This window comes from Papio anubis, chromosome 7 (genome assembly GCF_008728515.1).
Source record: "Papio anubis isolate 15944 chromosome 7, Panubis1.0, whole genome shotgun sequence".
Lineage (NCBI taxonomy): Eukaryota > Metazoa > Chordata > Mammalia > Primates > Cercopithecidae > Papio > Papio anubis.
The window spans coordinates 98,027,304-98,053,482 of NC_044982.1; the positions used below are offsets into that span (position 1 = coordinate 98,027,304).

At 44.3% G+C, this 26,179-nt stretch overlaps 1 protein-coding gene and 1 long non-coding RNA gene across 3 annotated transcripts in view; both read left to right on the forward strand.

Annotated features, from left to right (window-relative positions):
• The window catches only part of LOC101006208 (SNW domain-containing protein 1-like), a 33,306-nt gene extending 8,595 nt beyond the window's left edge, over positions 1 to 24,711 (forward strand). The window contains exons 2-3 of the mRNA XM_031668979.1: positions 24,371 to 24,534; positions 24,615 to 24,711. Of these exons, the coding sequence (XP_031524839.1) occupies positions 24,371 to 24,534; positions 24,615 to 24,711 (261 nt within the window). The remainder of the gene's footprint in view (positions 1 to 24,370; positions 24,535 to 24,614) is intronic.
• LOC101021890 lies at positions 19,901 to 23,074 on the forward strand. 2 transcript variants are annotated; one of them, XR_004185016.1, is made up of 5 exons: positions 19,901 to 20,611; positions 20,701 to 20,961; positions 21,155 to 21,241; positions 21,631 to 21,999; positions 22,968 to 23,074. It is a non-coding gene; the product is annotated as an uncharacterized LOC101021890 (long non-coding RNA). The 2 variants fall into 2 exon arrangements; XR_004185015.1 differs by having other exon boundaries at positions 19,901 to 20,961.
• Positions 24,712 to 26,179: the final 1,468 nt, after the last annotated feature.

The window sequence follows — 26,179 nt, forward strand, 5'->3', positions numbered from 1 at the left end:
TGTAGCTCTTCAGACAAGAACCCTTTCCACGAATTCTAAAAGTAAATAACAGGCATGTTGAAAAAAGATTTCATTTTATGAAAGATTCTGCATCAAAACCTTTTACAAAAATAGTATACAAAACCCACTAAACATCCTGTTCCATCTTCCACTCTGAAATCACTACTTGGTCTAAATTCACAGCTTCATTAATAAAAATGAACACAGTAAAACAGTACTCTATGCCTCCATCCCACCCAAACAATTATCTTCAAATGATGTCCAGATTTCTGTACACTATTTGCTAATCCTACCTAGGTCTTAAAAAAACATCTCAGCTTTAGAGGAAAATCACTGGTTAATTAAAATGTCATTTAGGGTTGTATTTGTTTTCTATGAAGGGATAATAATGGGATATTTTATTTTCATTTATTACTAAAACAACATCTTTCATTATTAGAAATATACTTCCATTTCAAGATATATTTCAAAGCAAATTATATTCTTCAACTAGCCACTTTCATAGGTGTTTTGAATGCAATATTTTATTATAAAGCCTTGGCTGACCTTCATTGTTAATTAGCACAAAGATAGGTTTATTCTCAAAAGACACGACATTCTTTTCAGCCTTCAAAATGTTTTCATCAAAAATTACTATGTATCATACAAATAATATGCTCACTGTAAACATTTAAACGATTCAAAGATAAAGTAGAAAAGTCAAAGTCTCCACCTATCTGCCCTCTAAGATGTTACTACTTATGCTTAACATATTTTATTTTAAAAAGGAGGGGAAACTACATCATAACTACTTGTAAGGTTCTCTTTACAACGCTGGGCCAGTGGCTCAAGCCTGTAATCCCAGCACTTTGGGAGGCCGGTGATCGGGTGGATCACTTCAGGTCAGGAGATCGGGACTATCCTGGCTAACACGGTGAAACCCCGGCTCTACTAAAAATACAAAAACTAGCCATGTAGGTGGCGGGAAGCCTGTAGTCCCAGCTACTCGGGAGGCTGAGGCAGGAGAATGATGGAACCCGGGAGGCGGAGGCTTGAGGAGCCGAGATCTGGCCACTGCACTCCAGCCTGGGTGACAGGAGCAAGACTCGTCCCAAAAAAAAAAAAAAAAAAAAGGCCTTTACAACTTCTTTGTAATTACACACACACAGAGACACACACACACACAGAGTGGGGAAGGAGAGGGCGGGGTCGGGGAAAGAGGGAAGGACAGACAGACACACACTAACCACTGATAATTTACTTATTATAATAAGTCAATGTAAGACTTATTATTAAACATACCAAAAAAGTGAGAAAACAGATGGTGGAGATGGGGCCTGCATCAACATCCAAGGTCAAAACAACTTATTAGGAGATAATTTAGAATGTCTTCTTGTCAACCCTATTTGAGGAAAATATTGCTTTGATAAAAGGTTACAGACTAACATCAAAAAGGAGCTGCCTTTTGAAGGTCAATCAATCCTTTGGTTTTAGGAAAAACTAAAATCTTACAAAACACTGACAGTAAAACATACAGAGAACTCAAACTGATCTAACTGCACTTATCCTCTCCTTGCCAATTATTCTTTATCACTAATTTTCCCAAACTACCATTCTATTAGTTTCACATTGCTGTTACAACAAATTATCACAAACTCAGTGGCTTAAGACAACACAAATTTATTATCATATTATCATTTCTGGAAGTCAGAAGTCCGAAATGACTTTCATTTGTTTAAAATTCAAGGCGCTGGCAGGGCTGTGTTCCTTCTTAGAGTCTGTGTGGAGAAAGTGTTCTTTTGCCATTTCCAGCTTCTAGAGCTGCATTCCGTGGCTCATGGCCTCCTTCTTCCATGTTCTAGCTGCAGTGTAGCATCCTCACCCTGACTCTGACCACTGACTCTGATACTCCTCTCTCACCATGAGAATCCCTGTAATACACTGGGACACTCTGTAGATATTTCAGAATAACCTCCCATCTTGAGATCCTTAACTTAATCAAATATGAAAGTCTTTTCATAAGGTGTAAATAGTCACAGGTTCTAGGGATTAAGAAGTGAATAAATTTGGGGGAGCCATCCTTCTGCATAACACAACTACTTGTTTACAACAGTTCCCTAATCAAAAATCTTTAATAACCAAAACCAGACAAAGACATCACAAGAAAAGTACAGAATATATCTCTATGTATAGACACAAAAGTCCTCAAAATACTATCAAAACGAATCCAGCAACATATAAAAAAGATTGTGCAGCATGATCAAATGATACTTATCTCAGGAATGCCAGGTTGGCTTAACATTCAACCAAGGTAGCCTGGCAACAGAGCAAGACCTTATCTCTAAAAATAAAGATAGGCCGGGCATGAAGGCTCATACTGTAATCCCGGCACTGTGGGAGGCCGAGCTGGAAGGATAACTTGAGCCCAGCCTGGGCAGCATAGTCAGATCTCGTCTCTACAAAAAATAAATAAAAACTAGCTGGGCATGGGTGCACATGCCTGTGGTTCCAGCTACTCAGAAGGCTGAGGTGGGAAGATCACTTGAGCCTAGGAGATCGCAGCTACAGGGAGTCATGGAATACCCTGTCTCAATAAATACATAAATAAATAGCCAGGCATGGTGGCTCACACCTGTAGTCCTGGCTGCTCAGGAGGCTGAGGTGGGATAATCCCTTAAGCCCAGGAGTTCCACGATGCTGTGACCTATGATCATGTCACTGCACTCCAGCCTGGGTGACACAGCAAGGCCCCATCTCTTTAAATAAATAAAAACTATTTAATTCAGTCAATGTTAATATATCACATTAATGAAAGGAAAAAACCCACATGGCCATCTCAACACAGAAAGATCACCTGACAAAATCCAACATGTTTTCATCATAAAAATAGTCAAACTAGGAATAGAAGGGAACGTCCTCATCTAACAAAAGGTACCTGTGAAAAACCCACACCTAACAACATCATACTTAATGGTGAAACTTGGATGCTTTCTCTTTAAAATCAGTAACAAGACAAGGATGTCTGCGCTCACCACTTCTATTCAATGTTGTACCGGAGATGATTCCCAAGGCAATTTTAGGCAAGAAAAAGAAATAAAAGATCCAGATTGAAAAGGAAGAAAACAATCTCCAATTACTTGATCCTGTACATAGAAAATCCTAAGGCATCCACTTAAGTAAACAAACAAGCCAGATTATAGTTTATAACTGACCTCTGAAACAAGGCTATAGTTTCAGAGATCAGTATGCAAAAACAATGGTATTTCTGTATCAATGAACAATCAAAAACTGAACAATTAAGATAACAAAATTAACAATCACATCAAAATGAATAAAATCATAAGCAACAAATTTCAAGAAAGTACCAAGTTTATACAATGAAAACTATAAACACTGTTGAAAGAAATCAAAGACAACCTAAATTAAAGGAATCGAATTCAGAGTCCAGAAAAAATTTCTCACATTTATGACCAGCTTCAACAAGGATGCCCAAGACAATTCAATCGGGGAAAGAATAGTCTTTTCAACAAACGGTGCTGGAACAACTGGAGATCCACATGTAAAAGAAAAAGTTGACTCTTCTACAAAATATTATTGAAACATGAACTCTCACATTACATACCTAAATGTAAGAGCTAAACCTATAAAATTCCTAGATGAAAACATAGGAGTAAATCTCTGCAACTTTGGGTTATGCAAAGAATTGTTCTTAGATATGATGCCCAAAAAAACACGCGACAACAGAACATTATCAAAATTGAAAATTTTGCTTGAAAGGATACCAGCAAGAAAGTGAAATGACAACCCAGAGAATGAGAGATAATTTTTGCAAATCATGTATCTGATAAGGGACCTGTAGTCAGAATAATAATAAAGAACCCCTTACAATTCAATAAGACAACCAAATTTAAAATGGGCAAAGGATCTGTACAGACACTTCATACAGAAACGGCCAATAAGCACATAAAGATGCTAAAAATCATTCGGCCATTGAAAATGCAATCAGAAACCACAGTGAGGTATCACCACGCCCATTAGGTGCCTATACACGAAAAGTCAGATAACTTTGTGTTGGCAAGTTACATGGAAACACTGGAAGTCCATACACTGCTGGTAGGAATGTAAAATGGTGCAGCCACTGTGGAAAACAGTTTTGCAATTTCTCAATATGTTAAATACAGTTATCACACACCCAAGCAATTCCACTCTTAGGTATATGCCCAAGAGAAGTAAAAACATATGTCTTCACCAGAACTTGCTGTTTACAGCAGCATTATGCATAATAGACCAAAAGTGGAAACAACTCAATTGCCCATCAAATGGTGAATGGATAAGTAAAATGTGATATGTCCAGTCACTGGATTGTCATTCATTAATAAAAAGAACAAGGTACTGATCCATGCTCTAACATGGGTGAATCTTGAAAACATTAAGCTAAATTAAAGAAGCCAGTCACAAAAGGCCATGTATTGCATGATTTTATATATACATGAACTTTATACATATATATGAACTTTCCAGAATAGGTATGTCAATAAAGACAGGAAGGCCGGGCGCGGTGGCTCAAGCCTGTAATCCCAGCACTTTGGGAGGCCGAGACGGGTGGATCACGAGGTCAGGAGATCGAGACCATCCTGGTGAACATGGTGAAACCCTGTCTCTACTAAAAAATACAAAAAACTAGCCGGGCGAGGTGGCGGCGCCTGTAGTCCCAGCTACTCGGGAGGCTGAGGCAGGAGAATGGCGTGAACCCGGGAGGTGGAGCTTGCAGTGAGCTGAGATCCGGCCACTGCAACTCCAGCCCGGGAGACAGAGCGAGACTCCGTCTCAAAAAATAATTAAATAAATAAAGACAGGAAGTATATAAGTGGTTGTCACAGGCTGAGAGGATCAGGGAATGGCGAGTGACTGCTAATGGGTATGGCACTTTATTTGGGGGTGATGAAAATGTTCTGGTCAGACAATGGTGATTGCAAAACTGTATACACACAAAAAACCAAAGAATCACACGCTTCTAAAGGGAAAATTTAGCTCGGCATGGTGGCATGCACCTGTACTCCCAGTTACTCGGGAGGCTGAAGCAGGACTGCTTGAGCCCAGGACTTCAAGGCTGCAGCGAGCTATGATCACTGCAGCGAGCTATGATCGCTCCACTGCACTCCAATGAGGATGACAGCGCAAGACCCGTTCTCTCAAAAAAAATAAAAATAAATAACCCAAGGTACTCAGTTCATATGCAAACCTGCTGGTAAACATAAACTATCTCCAAGTAGTCTAGAAAGAAAATGAGCACATAAGACAACTTCTAAAAAGGCACATATATTTCTTGACATGTTACATTCAACATAAAAATCAGCTATGCAGAAGTTACATGAACATTTTATGTTGGAAAGGTAAATGACTATTATTAACACAGCAGTATATTTATGTATTTATGTATAAATGCATAAAAGGAAAAGCATCCTCAAAATAAACACCATCAATGGCTCCTCGGTGGTCACAAAACAAAATCCTCACACTTTTGTCTTCCTTCACAATTGAGCTTCATCCATCTTTTCAGGCTTATCTCCCATTATTACCTGACACAAACTTGGGTGGGCCAGTTTCCACTGACCATCCCCCCACTATTCATCCAACACTATGTTCACTGCCTCCCATTCCTGACTCATTTACCTTTTGTCTTCAACTAATTCTGGGACGTTGTGTCCAACTAAATGATCCATATTCTTCTCAAGGCCGGAATCAAGTCCTTATTACAAATATATATTTTCACCTCTCTCCAGGAGCATAAAGCAACCAGCAACTACTGGCCTCTCATAGCCCTAACCATCCACAACCCGAAGCTGGCTTCTTCATCAAACGGGCACTTTCATTCCAAACCAACTGACTCACTCTTACCATAATAAAGAATAGTCGCCTACAGCCTACCTTTTCCAGCCTTGATTCAATCATTCATCAATTTTATCTTCAAAGTCCCTCACTTTAGGGAGATGATATATCAGCTTTCACCCAGAGTCTAAAGAAAACAGCACTCTTGCCAATGACATAGCCATCTAGTTGCAACATAAGGTAAATCACAATGGCAGTAGAGGATCTCCACACTACTTTCATACAGGAATGCACTGCAGGTAAAAAATAAGAAGCAGTACTGTTTTGCAGGACAATTTGTTTCATATGTGTATACTATCGCCCTGAACTAAATCAACTCTCAAGTCTTACAGGTATTATTTGTTTTCAGTTCCATGCACAGATTAGCCATTTAGTATTTACTAAATCAAACTCAATTTCTGAAGTGTCTTTACATCAATAATATATTCATGCATATATGGTTAAAATTGAGAATCTATCACGCGGAGAGGTGAGCTTTCTATTATAACAAGTAAAACAGAACAGATAAATACAAAATGAAAAGAAATTCATGATTTGCTCACATATAAGGAGCTTGTTAGGGATTAAGTTTCATGACCCAAGCACACTGAAACAGAAATGGAATAAAATGAGAATAAATGAAAAGTTGTCATCAAATACATGAGCCACCTAAAGTCCTAGGTGTCAAGCACAGCTCTATGAGTACAATCCCGTCCCCGAGATTACCATATGCCCAGCTGTATGCCATACACTAAGAGATTCAGAAGGAAGTGGGGTCAGGGATTGGTCCTTAAACTCAACCTTTTCATGGGGAAGAAAGCATCTAATTGAAAATAAGGACAAAAGGTTTCACTGTCACAGAAGTTTCAACAACCAAAAGGATATTTAAAAGTTATCAAAGCAAAACCATTGTATGTTCACTTAACGTTCTTACCTAGTCCCTCAAACTCACAAAAACTTTTCTGTTACCAGGACTTCTTCCAGTCTTGCCAGAGCCTGGAAAGTGAGGGGAGGGATTGCAAGGGCCACTAGAAATCTCTCTTCCCTAATTCCCTTCTCTAAGAAGGAGGCTACAGCTTGCCTCTAACCACCAAAAGGCATGACCTCAGAGTTAATACCTGATTCCTGATTGTTGTTATTTTCACCAAATGAATTCTCATAAAATCTGTATTAAGATTTAGAAGGCTTCCAGGGTTGACTTCCTGAACATTAAGAATAGCATATTCTTAAAAGTTGAACTTGGAGATTGGGCCAGGACTTCATCTAGGCTATAAATGCTCACAATGGTAGGTCCTTTACCAAACATCCTGAATTAGAGTATAAAGTGATCTCATCCTCTTAAAGAGTCAGAGAAACAGAACCAAGTGACTGTTTCTATATTCACTTGGTTCTGTTTCTATAATTTGATCTGAGGAAGTTTCTTACTCACAATAGGTAAATGAAGACACGTACTAACCAGCAATAAAAGCGACAGTATAAAGTGTCATTCATACATGCAAAAAACAGACAAAATCCCAAACTCCATGTTCTAACAAATCACAAAAGCCTCACTAACAATAAACTGATATGACCAAATGTTTGGACTGAAAAGCAATGTCTTGGTAGCCTAGTCATGCCCAACTCAAATAACAGAACCCTCTCGATATTAGAATCCTCACAGATCTGCCACAGATCAAGCTGTGTATGTCTCAGATCAAGACTTTGCCAAAAAGCAGTTAACACACACTTAAGAGGGAAAAAATCTACATCAGCCTCCTAAATGCAATCATTTCCACACCAGTTGCAGGTCCTTAAGTTTCAATGTTCTGCTGACAACGCGAGTAGAAATGATGCCAGGTGGCTTTCCCACACTGACTGAACCACCTCCCGCCCATGCCCATTCATTCTCTGGTCCACCCCATGCGCTATAGCAGACCTCCTGCTCAGGGTACTCTCCTTCCTTACTGCCTTCACTTAATGACTTTGTACTTCTTGCTGCAAAAATTATCTGCAGAAATCCACACTGAAAACCAAGCTTGAGAAAGGCAGCAATAACCAACCAACATTTTTACAAGAAGAACAGTCAATTTCAAGCCCATCAGATTCAAATAGCAAGCATGGATGAAAATGAAAGATTGAAAGGTTTGAGTACCTTCTCGATGTATTAAATATCCATTTAATTTACAATTAAGCTCACTGTGCTCACTGGCCTTTTAATCAGCTTTCCAGGTCCTGCTCAGACTTGCGTAGGACATGGAAATGAAAGAACCCATAAATTTATGGACCAATCTACCTTAACTAACTTGTCAAGTGTTCCTGCATCAAGCAGAAGAAATATCAGTGAAACTGATACAGGAATTAACACCTTGTTAATCCATAAAAATTAAAGGAGCGGTATCCAATCTTCTGCTTCCCTGGGCCACACTGGAAGAACTGTCTTGCACCACACATAAAATACACTAATAATAGCCACTAAGCTTTAAAAAAAAAAAAAAATTGCTAAAAAAGATAATCTCACAATTTTTTGTTTGTTTGGAAATGGAGTCTCACTCTGTCACCCAGGCTGGAGTGCAGTGGCATGATCCTGGCTCACTGCAACCTCTGCCTCCTGGGTTCAAGCGATTCTCCTGCCTCAGCCTCCCGAGTAGCTGGGATTATAGGCGCATGCCACCACGCCCAGCTAATTTTTATATTTTTAGTAGAGATGTTGGCCAGGCTGGTCTCGAACTCCTGCCTCAGGTGATCCACCCGCCTCGGCCTCCTAAAGTGCTAGGAGTACAAGCATGAGCCACCATGCCCGGCCAATCTTTTAAGAAAGTTTGGGCCGGGCGCGGTGGCTCACGCCTGTAACCCCAGCACTTTGGGAGGCCAAGGCGGGTGGATCACGAGGTCAGCAGATGGAGGCCATCCTGGCTAACACGGTGAAACCCCGTCTCTACTAAAAATACAAAAAATTAGCCGGGCGTGGTGGCGGGCGCCTGTAGTCCCAGCTACTCGGGAGGCTGAGGCAGGAGAATGGCGTGAACCCCGGAGGCGGAGCTTGCAGTGAGCCGAGATCGCGCCACTGCACTACAGCCTAGGCGACAAAGCAAGACTCCACCTCAAAAAAAAAAAAAAAAAAAAAAAAGTTTGTGAATTTGTGTTGGGCCACATTCAAAGCCTTCACAGGCTGCATGCACCCTGCAGGACGCAGTTGGACAAGCTTGGATTAGAGAAATCTACAAAGACAAACTAGTGACCTAGCAGCCCTCTGATCTTTCGTGATTTGCAAGAAACTTAGGATGACTATGTGGAAAGACGACAAACATCAATTTAACTGAAAGGTTCCCACCACATTGGAATGAGGAAGCTGAGCGAACTCAGAGGACTATAAGAAAGGGCTGATGTCATCTGAACTGTTTGAAATTATAAACTCCTCTAAATATATTTCAAAGCCAGAACTCATAAGAGTTGTTCTGACACACGGATTAAAAGAGGGATGACAAAGTGTCTGTCCCCTACACTGGTCAAAGGGACAGGACATTGTTATGCTGGCAACACAGGCTGCTGAAAAGAATTTATCTGTCAAGAGGAATCAAAGTAATGACCCCAGAAGGCTCCAGAAACAGACTGGTAAATTCAGGTTGCTTTTAGACTTCCACAATGCTGGCACACAAGGAGAAGGAAAAAACTAACATTCACAGAGCATTATATTTTATATTACATTTAATCTCCATTAAAAAGATACTATTTCCCCTACTTCACCACTGAAAAAACTGATCTTTCAAAGGTTAAATTATTTAACACTAAGGTCAAAGGGTAAGTTGGAGAGACCAGATTCAAACCCAGTCTGATGTTAAAACATGTGTTTTTCCCCCACATCATAAGAGGATCTCCTGCTAATGACCTCAAATCTAAAAACTGACTTCCCCTACATCTCGAGCCCCCATCCTACAAACTCTCCCTGAAGTTGTTAATTCAGCTGTCATTGTGCACCTACAATGTGCCAGACACCATAATCCTCAAGATTCTGTAGGGACAGAAGGAACAGACAAAAATCTCTACCTCCATAGATATTATTCTAGGGGTACACAGGTAAATAAAACATTAAAATAAATAGCTTTCACACAGTAACAAATTCTATAGAGAAAAATAAAACACAAGGAATAGCAAACAAAGGAGATGCCATTTTAAACATGGTGCTGAGGGAAGGCCTCGCTGAGAAAGATATCATTTACCCCAAAAATAAAAAAGCAAGTAAGAGAAAAAACAGGTAAAAATGTTTTACCTTTTAAAACACCTTTTCCTTTAAAAGTAAAAGGTGACACTTAAACTGGCCACAACATTGAGAACTCAGGGTTCTGATGCAAAACCTCGCTGCATATAATGCATATAATGCATTATTTTATACATTTAAACAAACTCTACTTAAGAACTGTGTTCTAAAGGAAGGAGTATATTACAGGAAGGCAGTTTTCGGTCAGAACAAACACGCTTAAAAACTAAACCTATTGAAAGACCAAGACCCACTGAAAGTCTTTGCTTTGTCAGATTTTTTACCAAAAGGAAAATTAAAGAAACATACCATGCCCATCCAATGATTTCACCAAGGAATTTTAAGGGAGAAAATCCTACTTCTTCCTCACCCAGTAGTCAGTGAAATGACTGAGGAAATTCACAAGTTCATCAAGCATTGTGAATACTGTGACAACACATGACAGAGACAGTGTGGAAAACCCTATAGGTTGCCTAGTATTTGAAAGACTGTGAAGAGGAGGAAATGTCAAATTCAAAGTCTTAAATGATGCTTTTAAGCATGTTCATCAATTTCACCACTCAGAGTAAAGCTGCCAGCTATAGTTGTTGTAAGGAATCAGAAATTTGAGGGTGTGGAATAAGCAGAAGCAATAGTAGTTAAGGATTTGTATTCCTTACATTTTCCACTTTATTTTATAATGCTGAGAAAAACAAATTTAATAGTTTTCGCTGCATAAAAAGAGACACACATTCACTCTTTTATGTCAAATAAGACACCAATTTTAACAACTATCTCACTCTATACATTAACATTCTCCCCACCGCCCACACACATAGTAAGTCTTTACGTGTTGATTAGAGAAGCAAAGTTGTTGCTGGGGTAATTCTTCCTGCATTTTTAATATAAACAATCATCAGTATTTTCTTGATAGAGTGTGTGGACACCATCATCAGAATGTACCAGCTGAGTGTGCAAAGTTTACAAAGATTAGTAATATCAAAAGTTTGAGATTTAAATCATGCTGCCTGCAAAGAACTATGTAAAAACTCAATCACTATAGAGGTGACCACAGTAACTCACGCAGTAATGAAGCTACATGGTTGTGTGATTGGTTTGGGAGAAGGAACAGAAAGCACTTCCACCATCCTATATGCCTGAGCAAAATTAATGCAAAACCTCAGAAGCTACAAAAAAGTTTATATACCTAAATCAAAATTGGTGTCCACAGCAGTGCTCAGCAAAGTGCCTGTGGAGCGTAAATTGGTAAATATTTTACGCTCTGCAGGTCATATGGTCTCCGTTAAACAATATGTAAATGAATGGGTGTGGCTATGTTCCAATAAAGATTTATTTATAAAAAGAGGCAGCATGTTAAATCCAGTCAGCAAGCTATAATGTACCAACCCCTGGTCTAACACTAACCAAATACCTCTTAATAAGCCAAGAAACAGTGTGTCCTCTTGGCCAGGAGCAGTGGCTCACGCCTATAATCCCAGCATTTTGGAGTTGAGGCTGGCGTGACACTTTGAGGTCAGGACTTTGAGACCATCCTGGCCAACATGGTGAAACCCTGTTTCTACTAAAAATACAAACATTAGCCAGGCGTGGTAGCAGGCGCCTGTAATTCCAGCTAACGGGGAGGCTGAAGCACGAGAATCACTTGAACCCAGGAGGCAGAGGTTGCAGTGAGATGAGATCGCCATTGCACTCCAGCCTGGTAACGAGAGACTAAGGCCTCAGAAAACAAAAAAAAGGAAATAAAAGTATACAAAGTGAAAATGAAGAAATTAAACTGCTATTTGGCAATGACATTACTGTCTAGGCACAAAATTCCAAAAAGCTACAAAAAAGCTTCTAGTACTAAAAATGAGTTTAGCAAGGTTGTAGAATCCAAGGTCAGCATGTAACATAAAATCATCTTCCTATATCCTAGCAATGACCAACTGGAAATTGAAAAGTATCATTCACAACAGCATCACAACCCATGAAATAAATATATAAGATTACAAAACATGCAAGATCCAATTGCTAAAAACTACAAAACACGGATGAAAAATCTAAGAAGGTCTAAATAAAGATACCATGCTCATGGCTCGTTATTAAAATGTCAATTGCCTCCTGATTTCCAGCTTCAATGCAATGCCAATCAAAAACCCCAGCAGGCTGAGCATGGTGGCTCACACCACCTCCAGAAGTCTTACACTCTGGAGTTCCACGTGGAGAGGATCACTTCATCCCAGGAGTTGGAGACCAGCCTGGACAACATAGAGAGATCCTCTCTCCACAAAAACCAAAAAATTAGCCAGGCATGGTGGTGCATGCATGTGAGCCCAGTTACTTGGGAGGCTGAGGTGGGATAATCACTTGCGTCAAGGCTGCAGTGAGCAGTGATCCTGCCACTGCGTTTCAGCCTGGGCAACTGAGTGGGACCCTATCTTTCTTTCTTCTTTTTTGAGACGAGGTCTTGCTCTGTTGACCAGGCTGAAGGGAAGTGGTGCAATCTTAGCTCACTGCAACCTCCATCGACCAGGTTCAAGCCATTCTCCTGCCTCAGCCTCCCAAGTAGCTGAGATTACAGGTGCCCCACCATGCCCAGCTAATATTTCTATTTTTAGTAGAGACAGGGTTTCGCCATGTTGGCCAGGCTGGTCTTGAACTTCTGAACTCAGGTGATCCGCCCACCTCAGCCTCCCAAAATGCTGGGATTACAGGCATGAGCCACCGTGACAGGCCATGAAAACTTTCTTCCACCCACAGCTTTCTTCTCTCCCCATTTACAGCAGTAAGACAGCCTAACCTGGGAAAGACAGAGAGAGAGAGGGAAGCTACTTCCAAATGGACGCCTGTCCCCATCAGTAATAACCAAGTCTATTCAAGTGCCAGATGTTAACTTTAAAAGAAGGGAACATCAAAAGTCCAAGTTTCAGACAGGTGCGGTGGCTCACGCCTGTAATCCCAGCACTTTCGGAGGCCGAGGCGGGTGGATCATGAGGTCAGGAGTTCAAGACCATCCTGGCCAATATGATGAAACCCCATCTCTACTAAAAATACAAAAGTTAGCAAGACACGGTGGTGTGTGCCTGTAGTCCCAGCTACTCGGGCGAGGCAGAAGATTCGCTTGAACCCGGGAGGCGGAAGTTGCAGTGAGCCAAGATCGCACCACTGCACTCCAGCCTGTGACAGAGTGAGATTCCTTCTCAAAAAAAAAAAAAAAAAAGTCCAAGTCTCTTTGCCTAGCTTGGTCAGGAATGTTTTTAACCTCACTCTGTAAGGGTCACCAAATATAATTTTTAAAGGTTTACTCTCAATCTATAAGTTTGATCAAACATAATGTTTAAAGGTTTACTATAATCTCTTCATAAGAAAACTATTGGAAAGATGGAATAAAATATACAGAAAATGTCCTTAACAGGTAAATATTTATTTTTCTTTTTTTATTATTATACTTTAAGTTCTGGCGTACATGTGCAGAACGTGCAGGTTTGTTGCATAGGTACACACGTGCCACAGTGGTTTGCTGCACCCATCAACTTGTCATCTATATTAGGTATTTCTCCTAATGCTATCCCTTCCCTGACCCCCAACCCCCAACCCCCAACAGGCCCCAGTGTGTGATGTTCCCCTCTGTGTGTCCATGTGTTCTCATTGTTCAACTCCCACTACAGGTAAATATTTCTAGAATGTATCTACTCCATCGGTACTGTACATTCTAAACTGTGCTGGTATAGCCGCTTTAAATCACTGCTTTCTTCTGTAAATGGTGGCACCTTTAAAGTGTTATCTTGAAGGGGAAGTGAGTGATTTGCTCATGTCTCTGTACTGAACCAACACTGTTAACACCCAGTCCAGTTCTACCTTAAACAAGTCTGAGAAATACAGACATAATCCACACGTGTTACTTGTCAAGACTAAGGTAAAATAAAGTTGGAACTAACTCATATCCTCTTATGACTGATGACTGAAAACAATCCATCTCTCACCATTTCCTGGGCACTCAGTCACAAAGAGCTACATTCCCCACTAAGCACCTATGAGTCCCACTCAAAGGAAGACTCACAGGTGACTGAGAAGATATACTCGCTATTGTTTTCATTATCCTTCAGTTTACAAGACCTAAGAAATGCTTTACTATAAGACTAACAAGTCTCAGGGCCCCTTCTTTATGAAAGAAATAGCTAAGCCTCTATACTCAGAAGCATCAGACTTTTAAGAATGCTTAAGTCATGTAAAAACGTATCAAAATTATTATCATTACAGCTACCAGGAAATAGCTACCTACTTCATGTTAAATACTGCAGTTAAGTACCTCACAGTTTCATTCATCCCTAAAAACACTGCAAAGCATGTTACTAACCATTATGGAGTAGGAAACTGAAGCTCTGAGAGGCTATGCAGCTAGTCAATGGAAATGTGGGGATCTGAACTCTACCTAGCTCCAAAGGGTGTACGTTTTTCTAAAATGTCTAATTTTTTTCCAATTTCACAATGGAGGGAGAGTTGTCACTACAATTTTAATAATTTCACCTGCTGGGGTGGGATGGCTCAGGCCTGTAATTCCAACACTGTGGGAGGCTGAGGTGGGAAGATGGGTTGGGTTCCCAGCAGACAACTGGGAAACAGTGAGATTCTGACTCTAAAAAAATAATAGTTTCACCAAAAGCGGGGGGCGGATTTCTACATCGGAATCTCTTGTTGAAATCCTTAGAGCACCAGTTAAGCCCCACTTCTTTAAATAAATAATAACCGACAGATTTTTTTTTTAAAGTTAGAAATCCTTTTAAAGTAAATTTCATCACAGATCTGCAAGTGAATTGTCATTTTGGACAAATCCCCAGAGTTAGTGGCTCTCTCCTGTGTACGCTAGCTACCACTAGGCAGTAAAAATAATTTACCCAATTCAAACACATACCGTGCCTGCACTGTTAAGACTACTGGCACAGAGGGTACAAAGCTAAGTAAGGTCTATCACAGCCCTCAAGGAGTTAAGGACTAGAGGAGGAGTCCATTTATAGTACAGCATGTGCGGTTATTATTTAGTCAAGGCAAACGGCGTGAGAAATCCTAAAAACAATAGTACCTACAGGGTAACATGCCATCACCGCCCAGAGAAGGAAAGCAACTGGTACTCGCCAAGCATATGTTGTAAACAGTACTTGCTTACATTGTGTCCTCCCTGACAACTCTTCCACCTGTCAACCAACTTCCTTCCCACAATCACACACACAACCATACAAACTTGTGGAAGGGAAGCCATCGACAGTATTGTGAACTTAAACTGGCTCTATAGTTTTAAAGTGCAACTTATGCCTGAAGAAAAATTTGTCTTTAGCTTCATCAGGTGAAGAAAATTCTGTTTTATAACACAAGGCCTACCAAACCAGAAAGCCCAGGAACGCTTTCTCCACACTTACTCAATAGCATGAGAAATCACTCACAGCAAACTGACACACACAGTTATTTTCTCCATCTCTTTTCTTTTTCATTTAGCAGACGGTAAAGGAACACAACTGAAGTTAACAGTAAATGACACTCTGGCTATTTTGTTCATTTGTCAATATGAATGACAGACATTTAAGCTAGTTCCATCTGGGGAACTGAAACAGAATCATGTTCATATAATAAGCCACACAAATTATTCAGTGGAATACGTGCACCCAAAACTGGACCAGACTTGTACTTAATGCAGCCTGCAAATCCCCAAGAGTCCACGACGGAATACAAGAACAGTAACACTGGTTTCTTAACTGATCTTAGCTCCTTCACAAACTTGCCAATAATGACCTTTCAAGAACTGCACCATTTGTCCTCATCTGGGCAATCCAATGGTTTAGAAAAACTGAATAAACTGCTTCTTCGAAAAATAAAACAATGCGGGGGGTGGGGGGGAAGTAGTAACAAACAAAAAAAAAAGGCACACTGGTTTTTACTCTACTGAAGCAATCAACTCTCCAAATAACTTCATTAATGAGTGTCAGCAAAGAATGAACACCAAAATACCGCTCAATCCAACTTCCATCGTGAATTCCTGAGTTCACAGTAGGAGCATTAAATGTGACGGTATCACTCTGCTATAAGAACTATTTCCAAAACAAACCTATCTACCCCCTTTCTTGAGTTTAAAAAAGAAAGAGAAAGAGAGGAGAGAAAGAAATAAAGTTTGTTTGAGGGTTTTTCCTTTTTTCAATTTCACATACCGGTTTGCCTTTACAAAAAAAAAAAAAAATAAGATTAGTCTCAAAGTATAGCTGCAAGTTGGACCGACCGCACAGGTCTCCTGGGTCATTCGACTCGGAGCGGCGGGGTTTCAGCCGGGCCGCGTCCGGGAGAAGCAGCGGAGACCCCAGCAGGCGGGCGCCGTCGGACAGATTTACCGTCTGCGTCGGCCCCCGGGGAGCCGCTCCCCCGCTCCCGCAGCACTTGTTCTGGGCGCGGACTCCAAACGGAGGCCGCCGGCCCCAGGGGAGGAGTGAGCCCGCCCCAGCAGCGCCACCCAAAGGACCCGGGGCAGGGTTCGGGGCCATCCGCGGCCGGGCGCGCCCCCCACCCGGAAAGCGGCGACGGCCCCAAGTTGGGCTGCGGAGTGGGAGGCGCGCCGAGCCCCAGGCAGACAATACGGGAGAAGGGTGATGCGCAGAGAGGAGGGGTCCGCAAAGCTGAGGTCCCCGCGCCGCCCGGCTACCCATCCGTCCCGCCTGCCCCGGAAGCCCCGCGCAGCTCCGGGGCCCGCCCCACCTAGCGGCCGCAGGGGACGGGCCGCGCTCCGCACCCCCACCCCGCCTCAAATCACAAAACTTCCCCCAACTCCGCCAACTAAGTTGCGCTCTCACAGTGACGCTCCCGGGGCTCCCCCGCCGGCCGAGACAGCTCCTCACCTTCGCCGCACAGAAAAACAATAGGCGGCCGCTCCCCCCGCAGAGGCGGCGGTGGCTAAACAGGCGGCGACCGAGGCGAGCAACCGGCATGGCAGTCTCCGCCCAGCCCAGGCGCTTCACCGCGGCTGCTCGGGCTACGCGCTGCCCCTGCACACAGCCCCGCCTGCGCACCAGCTACAAGCGCCCGAGGGTGGGCGGGGCACGCAGGAGGGCGGTAACGCCTGTGAGTCCTCCCGTGAGTACACGCGGAGCGAGAGCTGCGAGCTAGGATTGCACGGCAGAGCTGCCCATCCCGCCCCACGAGACCAATAGTAAGGCACCTGGGCGGGGCACTCAGGTTGCTAAGGGAGGCTGAGGTTGACCGCAGCTGCTGCTTTGTGGCAAAGTGATCAAATTAGAGTGGCTGGCAGAGACTTCTCTGGGAAATGCCCACCCACTGTCTCCTCTCCGCCCTGTCTCCAGAAACCGCCCTTTCTCTGTGTGCCGGTGGTTACCTGAGCTGCAGCACTTAACCACACAGAGGAGAAATGATTTACTCCTCTATTCCCGCACTTCAACTCAGGAAGTGAGGTTTAGTCTTCTGTGTGCACAGCCTAGACAGTCTAAGGTATTAGGTATTAAAACAAGTGTTGGATGGATGCACGGCGCTTTAAAGGGAATCACAATTGTGACAGTATCTGTGAACTTTGGCTACCATCACCACACAAAGTCATTCCGTGTTCGAGCTGCAAATGACCTCAGAAATCATCTCCTGTTGCTTTGAGAAACAAAATGTGGTCCGTGTACCAACGGTGGCCGAGGAGAATATATTAGTTGATACACAAAGATACTTCTTTTTTCAAATAGTTAAGTGTTTTATGCGATTAGAGGGAAATGCCTATCAAACCATTGTTTCATTAATGGTATTTAGGTCAAATAAAAGTGGCAAAAATAAGTATATTTCAAGAAAAATGTTAAGTAAAAATTGAGACACTTTATATGCAGTTCAAGAACGTGCAAAAAATAGGATTTAGTCATTAACCTTATGAGAGTAGGAGTTACTTATGTCCTTTTTCTTCCCCATCACTTAGTATTTAGCCTTACTTTACAAGGGGCTTGTATTTATTTTAAACTGATAGCTTTGAGTGCTTATTAAATGGAAAGCATTGTGTATTTATTTAATGATTTATTTAGAGACCGAGTCTTATTCTGTTGCTCAGGCTGAAATACAGTGGCACAATTTGGCTCACTGCAACCTCCTCCTCCCTGGTTCGAGCGATTCCCCTGCCTCAGCCTCCCAAGTGACTGGGATTACAGGTGTCTGCCACCATGCCCAGCTAGTTTTTGTATTTTTAGTAGAGACAGGGTTTCATGATGTTGGCCAGCTGGTCTTGAACTCCTGAGCTCAGGTGATCCACCCGCCTCAGTCTCCCAAAGTGCTGGAATTACAGGCAATAACCATCACGCCTGGCTTGGTTTTTATCCCAAAGGCTCAGGTTCATGCAATACAAATCCTTACATGTGAGAAAACTCAGCTGCAGACAGCACTGTACTACACCCAGCATGCTGCCAGGCAGTTTGGTGGAATCTGGCACCATCATCCTTCAACTTGACACTTTGACAGGCCTTTAGGGGAAGTCCTTTGAGCCCCATCTCAACCTCTCATTCCAGAAGAGGCTGAGGATCTGACCAGCCGCCTGCAGTATTTCCCACAGCGTGTGGGAGAGTTGGAGAGGGAGCAGAAGAAGGCAAATAGGGTGAGTCAACCGTCTAACCATACCCTGGCAGCCCGGCTTTCCAGATGGAGGAGTGAGCTCAGCTAGTCCCTTCTGCAGGAAGGCATGTCCCACCCAGAAGGCAGCATGGGCCATTTCAAAATGCTTTGTGTGTGGTTTATTAGAGGCAGCCTAGGGGCTGCTGGCTGCTGTGGGTGAGTTGGGGAGCACTGAGGGGAGCAAGTACTGGACATGGAGCTTGGAGGCCAAATGCCTGCCCTGCCCTTACCTGACTGTGGCATTGACCAAGTCCTAGGTGGGGGTTAGGATACTTGTACCAAGAAGATACAGAAGAGTATCTTTAGTATGTTACCATTTGTGTAGAGAGTGGGAACACATGTGTGTGTGTGTATGTGTGTGTGTTAGTGTGTGTGTGTACTATGAAACTATACATAAAACATGTCTGCATGATTCTGTGAAACTCAGGAGAGGAACAGGGTGGCAGGGAGATATTTCCCTTCTGTATTTTCTGAGTTTTGGGCTATGCAAATGTACTCTTCAAAAAGTGAACACAAGATTATCCCCCTTTCTATCTGTGCCCCCAACCCCCAGCTGTTAAAGGTGGAAAGCATCCAGGTTCTTGGCATCTTAAACAAAGAATTGGACAAACGACAAAGCAAGAAGGAATGAGGGATTTATTGAAATGAAAGCACACCCACAGTGTGGGAGCTACCGGTTAACAGAGGCTCAAGGACCCCGTTACAAAATTTTGGAGGGTTTAATGACCCCCAGAGGATTCCATTGGTTACTTCAGGCACGCCTCATGTAATTGGAGAGAGGATGAAGTAGTAGCTACAAAGTCATTTACTCCCACGCCTCTATGGAGAGGATATTTCACAGAAGCTGAAGTGTGAACTGGCCTTATGTTCCCTGAGCCCAGACTCCCATTATTTTCCTGCCTCAGTGAAAATAGGGCATAGACAATCAGATAAGGTACTGGATGCTTAGATCCCAGCCCTTCTGTCTTTAGTGACCTTGGGCAAGCACTTAACCTCTAATACCCCATGTTTTTCATCTACACAATAGAGGTGATAAAAGTAACTGTCTCCTATGGTGGTTGTGAGGATTAAATGGGGTTGTTAGCATGATGCCTGCTGAAGCACTCAATAAAGGTTCAAACAGGGGTAGTTATAATGGTAAGAACGAGCAGCAATATTCTCTGATCTCTGGGCTCCTGCTAGCCAGCTATAAATTCATCTCTGTGTCCCTTCCACCCTTACTGAGGTCTTTGAGAAACAAATGAGACCACGGGCTTGGAAATGCCTTGAAAATATGTCAGGCATGATTGAGAGTGATGAAGTGTTGCTTTGGAATAGTCACTGTAGCTGTCTTCCTGGTTGGCCAGCTGCTCCTCTGCCTGCTGTATCCTGACTTCACCTTTCTGTATTTGCAGGACAACAACCAGTTAAGCAGAGACAGAGATGCCCTCAGGCTGCAGTTAGACAAGAACACCTAGGATGGGGGAAGGTGGAATGGGAGGTCTGGGGCCCTTAGCATGGGTAGCGTGGGCGAGGTGGGAGGGGTGCAGGTGAGTATGGTGAGGTGGTTGTACAGGTTTGCATGTGTGCACCGCTAGCTCTAGTGCCATCTGTGCCCCAACTCATGCTATAGACTTGGGCAACTCATGTCTTCTCTCTGGCCTGTCACCTGTGACATTTGATTCCTGGGGTCCCTTCCAGTGCCACAGTTCTGTGGTTGTGGGGCAACGGTAGAGGGTTGTTCACCAAAGCAATCCTTTCTATTTTTCGTTAATTCCTTTCTCTGCTGCCATTGGCTATAGCAACAGCAATAAGGAGCTGAAGCAGGAGAACTCATTTTAGGCAGAGCAGCTTGTAGTCATACTGATCCACAAGGCAGCGATGCAGCATGACTTGGAGGAGCTGAAAAACAAACTGGAGACCGCCAACCTCACACTTCAGCAGGTAGACGTGGAAGGAAGATGATCCTAGGTGGCCAGGAGTAGGTGAGGACCAGTGACAGCCCTTCCTAACTTCTGTGTCCTTTCTCACAGGTGATGGAGTGGGTGCAGTATCTGCAAATGGAGACAGACCAGTATGCCGAGTATCTCCATGGAGAGCACGCCATATGGTGGCAGAGGATGCAGATGTCAGAGCAGATGAGGACCACTGACAGCCCTTTCTAACTGCTGTGCTCATTCTTGCAGGTGATGGAGTCACTTAAACAACTCCAGCTAGAGAGAGATGAATATGCTCAACATATAAAAGGGGAGAGGGCCCGGTGGCAGGAAAGGATGTGGAAAATGTCAGAGGAGGTGAGACCTGACCCTTCAGCCCCCCACCTTAAATAGGTCACTGGATCTTTCTGGGCATCTGTAAAATGGGAATAGTACAACCAGAGGTACTCATGGGTCTGGGCTTTGTGGAGGTAGGAGCAGAGAGGGAGATGGTAGCCTGTCCAGCCACCAGTCCATCTCTCCAGGGCCCTTTCCCCTGTGCTTCGGGCAGGTTTGCACATTGAAGGAGGAGAAGTAGTGTGAGTGCATCAAGTACAGAAGCTGGAGACACGCTTGGCTGAACTGAAGAACCAGATGGGTGAGCTGGGGTTGGGGTGACCTGGAAGCAGGACCGGCATCAGAGGGCTGTAGGGGTGGCTTAGAATGCCCCAGGGAGGTGGGTGCATGGAAGGGCTTTGAGGCAGAGGGAAAGAGGTCAGTGCCAGGAGACAGCAAGTCTTGTAATCTCCATGAGCCTCAGTGTCCCCATCAGCAAAGAAGGAGGAGTGCCAGTTGTCAGCCACCCACAGTGCTCTCTGTCTGAAAGTAGCTTGGAAGATTGACTACCATCCGGGTGCGAGGAATCATTAGCAGGGAGGCCAAGTGTGGGAAGCCTGAGAGGAGTTGTGGACCAAGAGGAGAGTGTTTTGTTTTGTTTTGTTCTTTTTTGAGAATCCAGAGGCACTTATTGTCTGCTTCCTTTTTCAGCCGAATCCCCATGCCTGGAGTCCCCAGCAGAACCCTGAGAGCTGGAGCAGCAGCTACAAGCCGAGGCTGAGCACCTGCAGAAGGAGCTGGAGAGTCCGGCAGGACAACTCCAAGCTCAGGTGGAAGACAATCAGGGCTTGCGTCAGCTGAATTGGGAGCAGGAGAGGCTGCAGGAGCAGGAGGAGAAGCTGCTGGAATGGAAGGCCAAGCTCTGGGAGGAGCAGGCGGAGGTGCACAGGCAAACCTTCCAGAATGACCGCACCACCATCAGGCGCAGGCAATCCTTCCCGAATGACCGCACCACTATCAGCTGCACGCTCTCCCAGAACCACAAGCTGAAGGAGCAGCTGACTGAGAATGAAGGAGATGGTAACCCCTTCCCCATCAAAGAAGGGCTGGGAGGCAGGCACCAGCCTCTGGGGAACGGAGGTGCGAGGCCAGAGATAGCTCCAGCCTAGGGGACAGGTGACCGCAGCACCCTCCAGGGCAGTGCTGTAACTGTTTCTTGCTTCCTGCCCTCTGAATTTTAGAGGTGGGTAGCCCTGGGCTCCTCCCAGGTCTGAACATCATTATCCCAGCTAGAGGCATGGAGCTCCCCAATCACAGGGAAAGAGACAATGGTATAAGAGGCTCCTTAGATTGAAACTGAATTCCAGCCTCAGCTCCACTGCTCACCATTGAACTACCTTGCATCTCCAAATCTCGGTTTCTTTAACTTCAAAACGAAGTTAGCATTTTCCTTGCAGAGGTGCTGAGGATTAAATGAGATAATACGTGGAAACATTAGGCATGTAGTGCACTTAGCAGATGGTGTTTGGCTCCCTCTGCTTTTCCACCAGTCTGTGGCCTACAGTTTAAATGGTAGGAAAAAGGGTGTGAGATTTGAGGCTGGGGAAGGAGGCAAGACAATGGATGCAGTCACTTAGGCCTGGAGCAAGGGGCCAGGAGCCTGGGCAGGCAACAGCCCCACAGTGCCCTCGCTACCCTACTTATGGGCCCAGAATCTAGAAGCCAGCCACCAGCTTCAGGTGGAGTTGAAGAGCCAAGAGGCTCAGACTCTGCAGTGGCAGCCAGACCAGTACCTGGGTCACCTGCAGCAGTATGTGGCCGCCTATCAGCAGCTGACCTCTGAGAAGAAGGTGCTGCACAGACGGTTACTGCTGCAGACCCAGCTCATGGATCGGCTGCAGCAACAGGAAGCTCAGGGCAAAACAGTGGCCGAGATGGTCTGCCAAGAGTTTCAGGAGACCCAGATGAGGTAGTTACTGAGGGCTGGGCCTCCCTGAGGGGACACCTGGCAATCTCCGCGGCCTTCTCACCTCTTTCCTGGCTCCTAGGAGCACCTGGAAGCTGCCAGCCACAGAACCAGCAGCTACAGGCCCAGTTGAGCCTCATGGCCTCCTGGGGAAGATACAGAAGACCACCAGAGGAAGAGGAGAGAGCCCCCAGGAGGAAGCTGGGACTGCTGGCAGTGTAGGAGTGAGGAAGAGACTCTTTAGAACAGCTGGTCATTATGCTTACCAGGTGTCTCACCAAGTTCGACATTGATATGGTGACCTGTGGAGCAGGGGGGCCACCAGGTTGCCTGAGGATGGGTAGACTGGTCCAGGACAGAAAGGAGCAGGTCAGAACTCCCCGCACTGATGGCTAGTGGGACTGTGCCTGGGCACACACTGGAGACCTTGGCTCTTAAAAAAAAAAAAAAAAAGAATGAAAATAAAGAACACCTGCTCATTCCCTCTGGGAAGGGCTGGCCCACAGTTACACAGTGAGGGTGGGGACAAGGGTGGCCACAGTACCTCCCTTTTTGGTTGTCTGAGGATCTCTTCTGAATACCCCCCACCCCCCTACAGTGAGAGATGGATCTGGGCAGGAGGAGGAGGAGAGGGATGAAGAGGAGGAGGGGAAGGAAAAGGGGAGGAGGAAGGGGGGAGAAGGAGGGGAGGAAGAGGAGGGGGAAGGAAGAGGAGGAGCAGCCGCCTTGGCCCATGCTGAGCATTCTGGAGGTCCTGGAGAGCTGGGCAGCCATGATGAGCCTGACTCCAGCTGCTCCCACCTTTGCAGCCTTCCACTGTGGTCCCTCCCAGACCCCTTTATGCTCTTAGTTTTCCTGCCTCTCTCTGGTTTCTGGAACCTCATGCCTTCCCTGGGAGCCAGTAGTCAGACATCATTTTACCTGTGACCCACAGGTGCGCCCTCTGAGGCCCCAAAGGGAGGGCTCCTCTCCTGCTCCCTGCCCCGTTTGTCCTGTGTATCCACCTACAAGAATGTGCACATCTTGCCTGCGGGTGGCCTTTTTAAACTCGGCTTTAGCCAGTGCCGAGGAAGAGCAGCAGACACAGTCACATGGGCAGCTGAAGGGGTAAAGGGTACACTGCCAGTGCGTGGCTCACCCGGTGACCTCGGCTCAGAAGGAACCAGAGGTGGCAGCCCCAACTCCAAGAACTGGGGGGCGATTCTGCGAGTGGGGAGAACACCGGGCTTTCACCATGTTGGCCAGACTGGTCTTGAACTCCTGACCTCAAGTGATTCACTCTCCTCAGCCTCCCAAAGTGCTGGGGTTACAGGCCTGAGCCACCACGCACATTCCAATGAAGACCTTTTTAAAATTTGCAGTTCAGATTGTGGAAAATTTGAGCTACAAATTAACAAGAGTCGATGCTTCACATGAATGTTGTCAGATTCATCTTTTAATAAACAATGTTTACATTTTTATTTAATGTCATTCATCTTCCTATAGGGTATGGTCAGTGGATTTGCAGGTGGAGAAGATGAAATTTATAATGTTTATGACCAAGCCTGGAGAGGTGGTAAAGATATGGCCCAGAGTATTTATAGGTCCAGTAAAAATCTAGACAAGGGCATGTTTGGTGATGACCTAGAAGCCAGAATAAAGACCAACAGGTATCAAGCCGTACAACTCTGTTTCAGTGTTTACACCAGAGAAAACAAAGTAGTTCATAGTCTTTTCTCTTGTTTCCTAGATTTGTTCCCCACAAGTTTTCTGGTTCAGACCACAGGCAGAGAGGCCGAGAGGATGAGAAGGACCAGTTCAGTTTGAGGAAGATCCTTTTGGTTTGACACAAGCTTTTGAAGAAGCAGACAGCTTATGGCTCTCAAAGACCTCAGCAGCAGCCCCAAAGAACATGAGCATGAAGGGAAGAAGAGGAGGAAGGAGTAGACACATTACCCTCTTCAAAGCAAATGAACTGTGATGGTCTATAACCCTGATGATGTAAGTGCTATGGGCAACACTTTGTGAGTGGTCGGATGCCACAAACCAGATCTAGATGCTACTTTCATTATTGGAGCAGAAGGTGGGAGTGGGGAGAGGGTGGGGATAGAAAATTCTACTTTGAATTATTTGGTTTTTTTAAAGAGTGGCTTTTATTTGTGCTCTCCCACCTTTCAGCATTCATAGAACATGCTGGCCCACATCCACAATCAAGACCACTGCCTTTTGTGTGACACGTAGTTCGCGTTAATATTTTGTGTAAGAACAGCTGCTATGAGTCAAGTCACTTCCCAACCGCAGTGAGGTGGAGGATGTTCACATATGTTGGAACTGTCCTGCCAAATAAATGTGGCCCTGTTATGGCCAGGTTTTAATTTGGAGTGGGGAAAAGAAGCTCTTGCTTTGTTTCAAATAAAAACCTTTAGACAAAATTCTCGGTTATGTTTCCTTTATGTAATAGGCTGGCACAGTCTCAGAAATCTTCCTCTTCATCAGATGTTTGCAAAACTTTAGGCCTTTGAGCTTGAACCTGGAGGTGAAAAAAATAAGCACTGTAAGGAAGGAAAGGCAATGTCTGCAAAAATATTCGATCTGAAAATCACCTTTTTATGAGGGAGTCAGTAAAAAGAACTCAGGCAGTTTTTATGTTCACCTTGTTATTTTATTTGTTTTCTCATCAATTCCCTTTACCGTCTTTGTTGTTCTTATGACTCCCTCACCCTCCATTAAAAATTGCAAATTGGGTGAGTCACAGTGGCTGAGTCCTATAACCCCAGCACTTTGGGAGGATGAGGCAAGAGGACAGCTTGAGGCTAGGGGTTCAAGACTAACCTGCAGCATAGAAAGGCCCAGTCATGATGAAAACAAATAAACGAAAAAATAAAGTAGTAAATCAATCTGGCCCAAGATCACATAATCAGTGGGAAAGACGAGATTTCAGCCCCAGCTCACCTGACTGGAAAAGTACGCTGCTAGGTCCCCTGTGTTCTATATATCTTGCTAACCGTTACGGGTCTTCTTTTTATTTTATTTATTTATTTATTTATTTTTTGAGACAGAGTCTCACTCTGTCGCCCAGGCTGGAGTGCAGTGGCACAATCTTGGCTCACTGCAAGCTCCGCCTCCCGGGTTCACACCATTCTCCTGCCTCAGCCTCCCGAGTAGCTGGAACTATAGGCGCCCGCCACCATGCCCAGCTAATTTTTTTTATTCTTTAGTAGAGACGGGGTTTCAATGTGTTAGCCAGGATGGTCTCAATCTCCTGACCTCATGATCCGCCTGCCTCGGCCTCCCAAAGTGCTGGGATTACAGGCG